The 12,466-nt window shown below is 34.7% G+C and overlaps 1 protein-coding gene across 1 annotated transcript in view; it reads right to left on the bottom strand.

Annotated features, from left to right (window-relative positions):
* Positions 1-12,466, bottom strand: part of LOC150089892 (armadillo repeat-containing protein 2) — a 257,400-nt gene that overhangs the window by 206,523 nt on the left and 38,411 nt on the right. The window contains exon 5 of the mRNA XM_090390120.1: positions 5,238-5,316. Within this exon, the coding sequence (XP_090246246.1) occupies positions 5,238-5,316 (79 nt within the window). The remainder of the gene's footprint in view (positions 1-5,237; positions 5,317-12,466) is intronic.

Genomic DNA, 12,466 nt, shown 5'->3' with positions numbered 1-12,466 from the left:
GCATCAAATGCCTCTACTAATGCTAATGCTAAGGCCATATTGCTCCAGGGACATGCAGTGGTCATTCCGACCTTTCTGCATCCTCCGTATTTGGTGGTCACGGGCTCGAACACCGGTCTAATCAAGAAGCGTGTGCTACGCACTGCTGCATCTGCCCACCTGGCTAAGGAGGCACCTTATTCAATGCATGCTGTGTCTGAATTACTACAGTTTTGTCTAGATGATCCTGTAATGCATCTTTAACCAGTGACTCCATTATTTTCCCCAGAATAGAAGTTAAACTAACTTGGCATGTCACCCCTTATATCCCCTTTATGAATTGGGGATACATTTGCACATCTCTCGTCCGTGGGGACCTCCTCTGAGTCCAAGGATGCTCTCATAATTATGGCTAAGGGTTTGCTTATTTCCTTTGCTACCTCCTTTAATATAACTGGATAGATCCCATCCACCCCAGGTGCCTTTCTTATGTTTAACTTCAACAATTTCTCCTCCGCTTTACTTTGAAATGAAAAGTTTCTTAGCTTTTGTCATCACAATCAATAAATCTCATGGTCAGACTTTCAATGAAGTTGGCATTTTTGTTTACGGACAACTTTACAATAACAGTTTCCAGATTCTAATGATTTTTGTGCAATAACTGTAATTTTTTTACAAGGATGATATAATTATACATGTAAAAAATTATCAAATTGTAATTTCAGTCATTTTATTACCTGAGTCCATCCCACTGATACCTTAGCTTGCAGCAAAGGGAGCCAAGGGAGAGTTTACTTTTGATATCAATCTTTACTTCTTCTCAGAAACGGTTTTGACAAAATATTCGCCACAGATATTCTGGTCTTTAATATTGACCATTCTCATTTCTCCTTTTGTGTTTGGCTGTCAACTGTTTCAATCAATATAAACACTTCCAGCCAAGTATGACTCCCTGATCTGCAGATTCTATATGGGCTGTAGTATTGAGAGATAAGAAAAGACACTTGATATTGCCATTGTCAATCGATAAAATTTCAGTAGAAAATTGGGCAGCTGCATGAATTAGAAATATAGTAGACTGTCGAAATAATGGCACCCCAAATAACAGAACATTCAAAATAGCAGCACATTGATATCGGTGCTGAAAAAAAGAAAACGGCAAGTCACATGTTTATTGTATTTGTTTAAGTTTGCCATTTTGAAAGTGAATTCTGTACTGATATCACGGATTGTACGCTGTTTTACATTTATTTTAAACTAAAAACCCCTCACTATGACTCCTAATGTTAATAAACGTCATATAGAGAAGAAAAGAAGAACAACATTAAAACTCAGTGACAAACTTGATGTAAAAATAGAAAATAGAACAGGCATAAGTAGGAGTATATTAATGGCAGGGTACATTGGATCGTCAACATGTTTATGTTTTTTATGTGCATTTAATAAAATTGAATTCTTAATCATTCTATTTCTTTTTTAGCCTCACTATTTTTGCACTAAATATATTTAAAACAAAACTTTCTTGATAACAGAAAAATCGAAATAACGGCATCTTGAATCCCCGAAGATGAGGTTATTCTGAAAGTCTACTGTAATAACAATGCTTCAATGCTCTCATTTGCATTTAATTTTTTATTCTGTATGGTCTTGCTTCTTTTACAGATTATAAAAACCATTATAAAAAAAATTGCATCATTAAATTCTCATTTAAGAAAAATGCCTGTTCCATTCTTTATAAATAAAATACATGCATAAGAAAGACGGTATTGAATTACAGAAGGTCCAAATTAGTCAGGTTTCACTGTAATGTCCAAATAGGTTTCACTCTAAAAACGGAATAAAAATGGATACTACTTACTATGATAATAATAAAGGAGCAAGACTTATCTCAATACATTCTATGTTTTGATGATTTAGCTAAGAAGCAGCTTTACATGCTAGTAAAAAACTAATGAAATGCTTACATGGGGATCATAAAGAACACACCACACTATCACACACTGTACATTTACTGCAATGGGATAAAAATGGATTAGGTATTACTTATTGAGGTTATCACAAGTAACACAGTGGTTATAATCACCATTGTCCCTAAACTGGGTGAAAAAAGATCCAGGTTTAAATTCCATAAATGACACAAGGAACTTTTATGGGCTTTTTTCACCTTGTGGGTTCATTAATCAGTTTCAGGTGAAGATAACAAGGTTTCCCTTCCCCTGGAAACCCAGGTTTTTTGACCAGGAAAAACAAGCAAACTAACCAAAAAACACATGCAATTATGTCCATAATACACTCAGGTAGCCCTAATATGACAGTTTTTTTGGACATTTATCAATATACAGTTAAAACTTGGAAGTTGTAGTTTGCTGACTGAAAAAAGGGTGTGAATAGGCTTTTAAATCTGTCCTTAATTTCTTGAAATGAAAAGGAAAATTATATATTTTGAGGCAATAGGCATGCTTTTTAATTAAATTAAAATGAACACATGTATGGATATCAGAATACATTTTGTATTCTGATATACCTATCTCAAAATAAGATGATCTACAGACCTGTAGACCATCTGGGTATGATTAATGACAAGTCATTAAGTATACACAGATGATAAACATCATCAAAAAATTGCAGTGTTCATTACAGAGCAAAATATTGCCAACGATACAGCAGTGAAGCAAAAGTAAACACAACAAATTACTACTCATGTTGAACAATGGCTTATTGTTCATTTTATGTTAAAACATCAGTTGTTATAAACACATACACATAAATAAACATACAGAAAAATGAAAAAAAAAAGTTAGTTAATGCATGAAATGTATTACATTTCAGGTGCACTAGCAAATAGTAAAAAGCAACAACTTTTATGTGTGAACCACGAAAATTTGGTTTCTACGCAACTGTCACACTGCCCATTCATTCCTCCAACCAGCACAGGGAAGACAAACAATATCCACCTTCAGTTACAATATATGGTATATGGACAGCCTATGTGATATGTATGAAATAAAAAGGAAATTGTTAGATTTGATCCAATTTTAATGAAATTTTAGAAGACTTAATGAATCTTTCTAAAAGGCAAATATAAAATATTACAAAAATCCATCTAAAAGGAATCCAAATGGATGGATGGACATGATAAACACAACAGCTGCATTATGCGTATGTGCTAACTCACCTAGGAGTACAGGTAACCCTCGTACAACATGGATTTAGGTTCCTATAAAATCTCATGTAGTGTAGAACCATGTTAGTTGGTTTTACTTTGAGCAATAAAGCTATGAACCCAAGCACGGTACTAAGTACTATAGCTTCTAATACCTCTCATGTTTGGAGTTTTCATAAAAATAAAAAAATATATATTATATGGGACTAAGAACCAAGGTGTACTATAGCATTGATTCCGGTTTCTGCGATTTGACCATATTTCTTGAATGAACTGACTCTGGCCATACATTTTACCAACAACTCAGTAGTTAATGTTGACAGTTGGTTTTACTTTGAATGATAAAGCTACGAACCCAAGCACTGCACTAAGTACTATAGGTTCTAATACCTCTTATGTTCGGGGTTTTCATAAAAAAATTTTTAAAAATGTTATACGGGACTAAGAACCAGTACAAAAAAGGGGGGTTAAGTTCCAAAAAGTGTACCTTTTTATAACTATCGGAAACTTAATTTTTATTAAAAATAGTAATAACTGAACAAAACGCCTTACAAACTGTGATGCATATATGCCAGATAATATATGTTCATTTAATTTTCTTCCTCTTTATCACTGCTAAGTACTTTGAATGGTTTTACTTTGAATGATAAAGCTACGAACCCAAGCACTGCACTAAGTACTATAGGTTCTAATACCTCTTATGTTCGGGGTTTTCATAAAAAAATTTTTAAAAATGTTATACGGGACTAAGAACCAGTACAAAAAAGGGGGGTTAAGTTCCAAAAAGTGTACCTTTTTATAACTATCGGAAACTTAATTTTTATTAAAAATAGTAATAACTGAACAAAACGCCTTACAAACTGTGATGCATATATGCCAGATAATATATGTTCATTTAATTTTCTTCCTCTTTATCACTGCTAAGTACAACCAAACGAGAATATCTTCACCTTCTCTGCAGCATCTAGATTTCGTGTATCTTCTGCTCTCTCTAAAAAATCAGTAATCTGGTTTGTTTACTTTTGCTTGATAGATATTTGCAAATTTCATGGTATGGAGCTAAGCATTTTTGAAGCTCTCTTTTGAACTTTGTGCTCCTTTCAGTTTAAGAATCTACATCCAAAAAATAAGATTCTAATTGCCTGGCTAAGTTTATGCCTTCCTGTATCCTTTTCAGTGTAAAATTTGGAAATTCAGATTTTTCATCTGCGCTATCATCCTCTGAATTGATTTGGTTTACCTCCGATGCCATTTCCACCAAATCCACTTTGCCAGCCTCTTTTTCTACCAGTAATTCTTGAATATCTTCAGTAATCATATCATCAAAACCTCTCCTCCTACCGACTTAGCAAGTTGTACTATTGCACTAATTCCGATTTCTGCCAGGTCGACCATATTTCTTGAATGAACTGACTCTGGCCATACATTTTTCCAACATTCAGTTAATGTTGATGGTTGGTTTTATTTTGATGTTTTCGTGCTCCATCACTTCAACAGATTCGGAATTAATTTTTTTCCAAAATCCATTGTAATGATTTTCTGATGTAATGAGTTTTAAAGGTAAATTAAAGAAGTTGTATTAGGTGGTAGAAATATTACTTCAACATTTTGATGACTGAAATCTTTTAGATGGCCTGGCGTGTTATCAAATAGTAATAAAAGTTTGAAATCTAGATTTTTTTCCACAAGTTCAATAGTACAGGACCTAACACTGGGATTTCCAAACGAAATAAAATACAGGGATTTCCCAACAGTTTTTTTTTTTTTTTTTTTTTTTTTGCATAACGACTAGTACAAAAATCAGGGATTCACAAAAGAGAATGGAAACGTTAAAAAAATTATATCCAGCATGCAGGGTTCCCCCCCCACGCACAAAAGCTCAAAAATACCTTGTTATGCGAGGTTTTCCACAATTCTCTAACCGTGTTAGAGCGAAACTGTGTTATATAAGTACTATGTTGTACAAGGATTGCTGCAATTTATCAATCGTGTTAGAGTGAAACCGTGTTGTAGAAGTACCATGTTATACGGAGGTTGCCTGTATAATAACAAGATATATACACAAAACAATAATACAAAGGTTTATTTTTCTCACCTTTCGAACAGTTAGAGGTTCAAGCTTGACAGCAGATGATGGCCTTTTCTCCACAGGATCATAAGTTAGTGATCGAACACTACAACAAATTTTAGATAGAATTACTTACAATAAAAGTTTAATAAATTAATAAAAATCTTCTCTCCAGTTATGACATTGCTGAGTTTCTTGAATATACTTGATATTACATATTCTCATACATACAAAAGCCAGTTTTGCCTGGCAGTCATGCTGATTCACAAGCCAGTTACCAATAGACCAGTTGGCAATAGACAGATTGGCAATAGACAGATACCAAAATTACATGCAGCATTTTGTGCAACAGTTAATTGTGCAAAATGCCCCAAAAAATGGATTTCAAAAAAATGGTGCGTGCATGCATCCCTAAGCCAAAACTCTCACAATCTAGTAATTTCTATGCTCTAATATTTTTCTGTTTCATTTTGACTTATTCTTAAAAATATTTTGTCAACTTGTTCTGTTTTCAATAATTATTCCTAAAATGCCTTCCAATTAATCAAGACAAAAATAATAACATTAAGAAACTTAAGATCAATTATTATGTAGACTACCAAGTCTCAAAATCAGACTTAGGTTGCTACTTCAGGATAACAAATCACAATCTAACCAAGTATTATTATATGGTCTTCATTCAATCCAATGGAACATTATTCTAAGGCAGTTAGAATAATGTTCCTATAACCTACCATTTCAACCATATATTCAAAGCTCTCTTCCGTGCCTGCCCACAGTGTTTCTCGCTGCTAGCTTTCATACTCAAGCACGGTACTAAGTACTATAGGTTCTAATACCTCTCATGTTTGGGGTTCTCATAAAAAAAAAAAAAAAAAAAAAAATACTAATGTGCTATATTGACAAACCACTGTCGGTAAGTCCATTTTTAAGCCTAATGTTCCATTGTACAACACTTTCATATATCCCATGCAGAATTGCAAAAATATTTGGTACGACGATAGCATATGCCCCTTTGGTCAAGTACCTAGGAGTTTATGTGGATGAAAGGATGTCCTTTTTGCCTCGTGCAGAAATTAAGAGATAAAGTGAGGATGATTTATTTAAAAATTAGGAAAGTCACAAAGGTAGAATGGGGAGTGAAAGGCAAGTCCTTAGACCTCCTCTATAAATGTATATTTCTACCGATTGTGACATATGCATGTGGGGCTTGGGGTCATAGAGTGACTAATAGCCACGTTAAAAGAAGTCTTATTTCAGCACAGAGATTTGACATTCTGGCAGTGACGCGGTCCTGCAGAACCATTTCAAATGATGCTCTGCAAGTTATTGCAAGAAAGGAACCAGTGGATCTGATTATACTTAAAAAGACAATGGAATATGCAATTAAGAATAATAAGAGAACAGAACTTATGGGAATAAAATCTTGTAGAGAAGAGGGAAGAGAGTATGGAAGACACGATTTGAAAGTAGAAAAGAAAAGGTTGCAGCAAGATATAGATTGTATATGGCAGGAAAGATGGAACGGTTCTGCTAAGGGGCATGTTACCTTTGCCTTTCTGCCTGGGATGAAAACTATGAAAGAGATTTCCTCTTGGTCTGGTCTAGGAATGTTCCAAACAATGTTAATAACTGGACATGGGTTAAAGAAGAGACTGGTAGAGCTTGGTGCAGAAAAAAATCCAATGTGTATTTGTGGGATGGTAGAGGATACAGATTTAAAAAATCTGTATCCTCTGTAATCCATAAAGATTTAAAAAAAAAAACAACATTTTGGAATTCAAAAGTACATCACCAAGGGTGTCAAGACTAATACTCAAGATTTCTAAGAGGTACAAGCTAAAGGTTATAATGATTTATGCACCAACATTGAGCCGTGATGATGAAGAGGTTGAAGAAATGTACACCGAAATTGAGAGTCTTCTAGATGAGCAGAAAACCCACTACACTATTATTATGGGGGACTTATGCTAAAGTTGGAAAAAGACAAAACAGTGCAGAAAGGGGAACGATAGGAAATTTTGTAATTGGTGAAAGAAATGAAGGAGGCGAAAGACTTGTGGAATTTGCAGAATCTCAAGGATTGTCAGTAATGAACACTTTTTTCAAGGAAAGGGTGAACAGAAAGTGGACATGGAAGAGTCCAAATGGATTAACTAATGAAATCGACTTCATCCTCACTAACAGAAGATATATTGTGAATGATGTTACCGTCCTGAATAAGGTAAATGTTGGAAGTGATCATAGAATGGTAAGATGTACACTTGATATAGATGTAGGAAAGGAAAAAACTGACTCGAGTAAAGAATACAAAGGTCTTTGAGATAACAGAAGAGGAGAAAAAGCAGTATGTACTGGAACTTAAGAACAAGTTTGAGCTTCTGCAGACGTCTCAGGACCAAGATATCGACGAGGAATATTACAACTTTCTGAAAGTGATAAAGCCTAAGAAACCTATAGGGAAAAAGAAATCCAAGGAAGAAAAAATTAGTCAAGAAACACTTGTTATGATGAACTGAAGGCGACAAATGAAGAGCAAGATAAACACTGATAAGGAGAAAATTGAGTATACTGAGTTATGCAAAGCCATTAGAAAGAGACTCAGAGAGGACATAAGAAGATTTAACACAAGAAAAATAGAACAAGCATTAAGGAAAAACAAAGGATTTAAATCAGCAGCCATGAGCAGTAACACAGAAAGACAAATGATACTGAAACTGAAGAATAACGATGGTGTACTTATAAACAGCAAAGAAGGCATAATTCAAATAGCAGAAGACTACTATAGAGAATTATACAAGGAGCGAGGGAATGATGCCAGCAGTGGGGAAGATGGATTGCAAATTAGCAACACGTACGACATACCCGATATTCTTCCTGATGAGGTAGACATGCATTGAAGAAAATGAAGAATCGGAAAGCCCTGGGGGAAGATGAAGTTACTGTAGAGTTGTTGTTAAAATTGGGAGGAAGAGACATAACACAAAAACTGGCAAGGCTCTTCACAAAGTGCATTAGAAAAGGTGTGACACCTAAGCAGTGGAATAATACAATCATAGTTTTGCTACATAAGAAAGGAGATAAATCAGAAATTGGAAATTATAGACCAATTAGCTTGTTATCCCACATCTACAAGTTGTTCACAAGGGTCATTACTAACAGATTAGAAAGAATACTTGATGAGAATCAACCAAAAGAGCAAGCTGGCTTTAGGACAGGATTCTCAACTATGGATCACCTTCACGTAATATCACAGCTAATGAAGAAAGCAAATGAATATAAAACACCATTATGCCTGGCACTTGTGGATTATGAAAAGGCATTTGACTCCATACAGCATAAGGCAATGTTTCGGGCACTGGAAAGACAAGGCATAGATACCCCATATATTATGATTTTGAAGAAAATATATGAGAACGCTACCTCCTTTATTAGACTAGACAAAGACAGTATGAAATTTAAAATCGAGAAAAGAGTTCGACAAGGAGACACAATATCTCTGAAGCTGTTTACTGCTGCCCTTGAGGAAGCTTTCAGAAGATTAGACTGGTCGCAATGTGTCAACGTGAATGGAGAGTACCTAAACCATTTACGATTTGCAGATGACATTGTGGTCATAAGCCACGATCCCAAAGAATTAGAGGAAAATCTTAATCAGTTATGCACAGTTAGTAAATTTTGGACTAAAGATGAATATGGCTAAAACAAAAGTAATGATGAACAAGTATGCCACAGAAAGGTTTGTTGTTGTTTGTTTGTTGTTTGGTTTTTAGGAGCATTAGTAACTAAGGCCATATTGCTCCGGGATATGCGGTGGTCATTCCCTGACCTTTCTGCATCCTCCATATTTGGTGGTGACGGGCTCGAACCCCGGTCTAATCAAGAAGCGTGTGCTATGCACTGCTGCTCCTTCCCACCTGGCTACAGAGGCGCCACCACAGAAAGGGAAATAATGACTGAAGGAGCAGTAATTGAAAAGGTGGAGTCGTATACTTATCTGGGACAAGTTATTAGCTGTAATAATGATAAATGGCTGGAAGTCAAGAGAAGAATAAATTTTGGATGGATAGCATTCAGGAAATATAGTCATATATACTGAAGAGCAATATCCCAGTTTGTCTGAAACGTAAAATAATGAACCAATGTATACTCCTCACCATGACTTATGGAAGTGAAACTTGGGCACTCACCAAAAGAATGGAAGAGAAGCTGAGAACTATACAGCGAAGAATGGAACGAATTATATTGGGAATCAGACTGTTAGATAAGAAGAGAAACACATGGATTAGGCAGCAAACTCAAGTAAAGAACATTCTTATCAAAACTAAAGAACTAAAATGGTCTTTGGCAGGACACATAGCTCGAAGACATGATGACAGATGGACTAAGAAAATAACAGAATGGTACCCAAGAGTAGCTAGAAGAAAACCTGGAAGACAAAGGCGGAGATGGATAGATGAAATTCATGAGTTTGTGGGTAGTAAATGGATGGCCAGTGCTCAAAACAGAAGGAACTGGAAAGTTGCTGGAGAGGCCTTCATCCTGCAGTGGATTGAAAATGGCTGATGATGATGATGATGAGAGGATACAGAGCATATTTTACAGCAGTGTGTAAGATATGATATACCAAGGAATATGTTAATTAGGCAGACTGGCTCCGACTCATACACCTGGAGTGATTTGTTTAAGAATAGAGAATGGAATGAAACTTTTGCTGAGTTCGCTAGAGAAGTAAGCAGGATTAGACAATTGTAAAAATTTGTATATATGTAAATAGTGTTTTTATGGAGTTGAGATTTAGTTGGAATTGGAATTTATTGATCTTATAGTTTATAGTTGTATAAAAAAGAAATGTTGGAAAAAAAATATAAAATATAAAATACAAAAATATATTGATGAATTTTATTGTTTAGAGTTTATAGTTGCATAAAAGAAAATGTTGTAAAAGTATAAAATACAAAAATATAGTGATGAATTTTAAATGTTTAGAGTTTTAATTTGGCTGGAACAAGAATCACAATTTATAGAAGTTTGCCTTTGAAGTTTAAAGTTTAATTGGGCTCTAGATTGTGGATATCTGCCTCTTCGGGGCAGGGGTGGTAACATATCCTCAATGTTTGATTTATCATACGGAGGATATGATTAAGGATCAAAAGATTAAAATTGATAGAATAGAGGAATAAAGCACAGATGAGCTTATTGCTCAGGAAGCACAGGTACAAGTAGGTGTTATTTAAAAAAAAAAAAAAAATACCATGCAGAATTATCTACATTTATTCCAGGAGGCAGCTCACAAATGTTAGTTTTTCTCTTAATTTCTTACAATTAGCCTTATCACTATTTTTTCGTTTGCACTATCCTTTTCAATATGTTCAATACAGTATATGTAAACAATTTCTGACACTGCCATATCATCTGAAACCAGAATCTGACAACAACACCAGAATCAGCCACATCATCCAAAGACGACAGAATCTGAGCCACGTCATCTGATATAATATGCTAGCATTAAAGAGCAGTTACAAGAACTGAAATCAAAAACAGCACAGTACCATATTCAATTAAAGTAATTTTGGCATTACTCATTTGGAATTTTTTAATAGAATAAAGCCATAATAAAATCCAGAACTACTTGTGCTTAATACAATTTCAGAATTTTCTGAATATATATTCTGAATATATATATATTTTTAAATTGATATATATAATTTAAATGATCATCCTGTAACTAATTATCTGAAGGAGATGGCATGTTCCCACTGAAATTAAAGAAATTATACTACAGTTTATGCCTAATAACCTACAAAAAACAAAAGAAGAAAGTCTAGCCCTATTGGCTTTTGAGAAACCTTCTTTATTAATTTTATACAAACTATTTATAACAAAGTATTTATTAACATTTTTAGCCTCCGTAGCCGAGTGGGCAGGAGCAGGAGTGCAGTAGCACATGCTCTTTGAGTAGACCGGGGTTCAAGCCCCTGACTGCTGAATACGGTCGATCTGTCAACCCGCACTGGACCAGCGTGGCAGATTATGGTCCATTTCTCTCAGCATGAATTGTTGAGGAGGCTTCCACCCTGCAGTGGGTTGATAATGGCTGCACTTTACTTTTATTTATTAACAAAGTAGATTACATTATAATATTTTTTATTACAACACTGTATACCTCTATTTTCCTGAAAAACTGGCCATTAGATGTAACACATTATTTAAAAAAACCATATTATTTCAATCAAAAAGAGAAGGGCTATAACCTCTTTAGTCCCAAACTGGGATTGTCCCTGTCTCCAACTCTGGCTGGCTAGTACCACTGCATTTTTCCAATACTGAATGCTTTGTCAAATTAAAAGTACCACCATGGGATCACTTAGCAGTTCTATATTGGCCACCCTTCTGATGCAGGATCTCGAGACAAAGATTTTGGCTTGCCCAACCATGTCCCTGTTTTCTTGGTGCTGTTACAGTGATGATATTTTCTCCATTAATTATGACTGGATGTATGAAGCAGTCACTCATATATTTCAATGCTTTGAACCATAATTTTTAGTTTACATTGGAAAGGTAAGTAAATTCCTCTTTTTAGTTGGGCACTTAATTCTTATGAAGTCTACATTTCATTCATAGCACTGCTATTGGTTGGAGTTCCTCTATCATCCAACTTCTTTAATCTTAACTCAAACCAAAGAATCAATACATTTTAAACAGGTCTTCATACAAGATAACAGATGACATAATAGAGCAATACATGAAGAGTAACCCATTTATATGATCTTTCTATCGTGTACTGATGCAATTTCATTTACTTTTTATCCTTTTATTTCATTTAATTCTTACCATATTAAGAAATATGGTCCAACCAGCAGAAAACAAAATCAGTACGATAGTAAAACTTGCTAAGTGGGTAGGAGGAGATGGTTTTGATGATGTGACTACTGAAGGTGTTCACATATTACTGGTAGAAAAGAGACTGGCAAAGCAGATTTGGTGGAAATGGCATTGGAGGTAAACCAAATCAATTTAGAGAATGATATCGCAGATGAAAATTCTGTAGTTCCAAATTTTACACTAAAAAGCATGCAGGAAAGCATAAACTTAGCCAGAAATTATTTTTTTAATGCAGATCCTTTGACTGGAAGGAACACAAAGTTCAAAAGGAACACAAAGTTAAAAAATACTTAGCTCCATACCATGCAATTTACAAAGATCTATCAAGCAAAAGAAAACAATCCCAGAATACTGATATTTTAAAGATAGCA

Source organism: Mastigoproctus giganteus, chromosome 2 (assembly GCF_048544385.1).
Source record: "Mastigoproctus giganteus isolate SK-2022 chromosome 2, ASM4854438v1, whole genome shotgun sequence".
Classification (NCBI taxonomy): Eukaryota; Metazoa; Arthropoda; class Arachnida; order Uropygi; family Thelyphonidae; genus Mastigoproctus; species Mastigoproctus giganteus.
The sequence above is the reverse complement of the archived record's forward strand: the minus strand, read 5'-3'. Positions and strand labels throughout refer to the sequence as shown.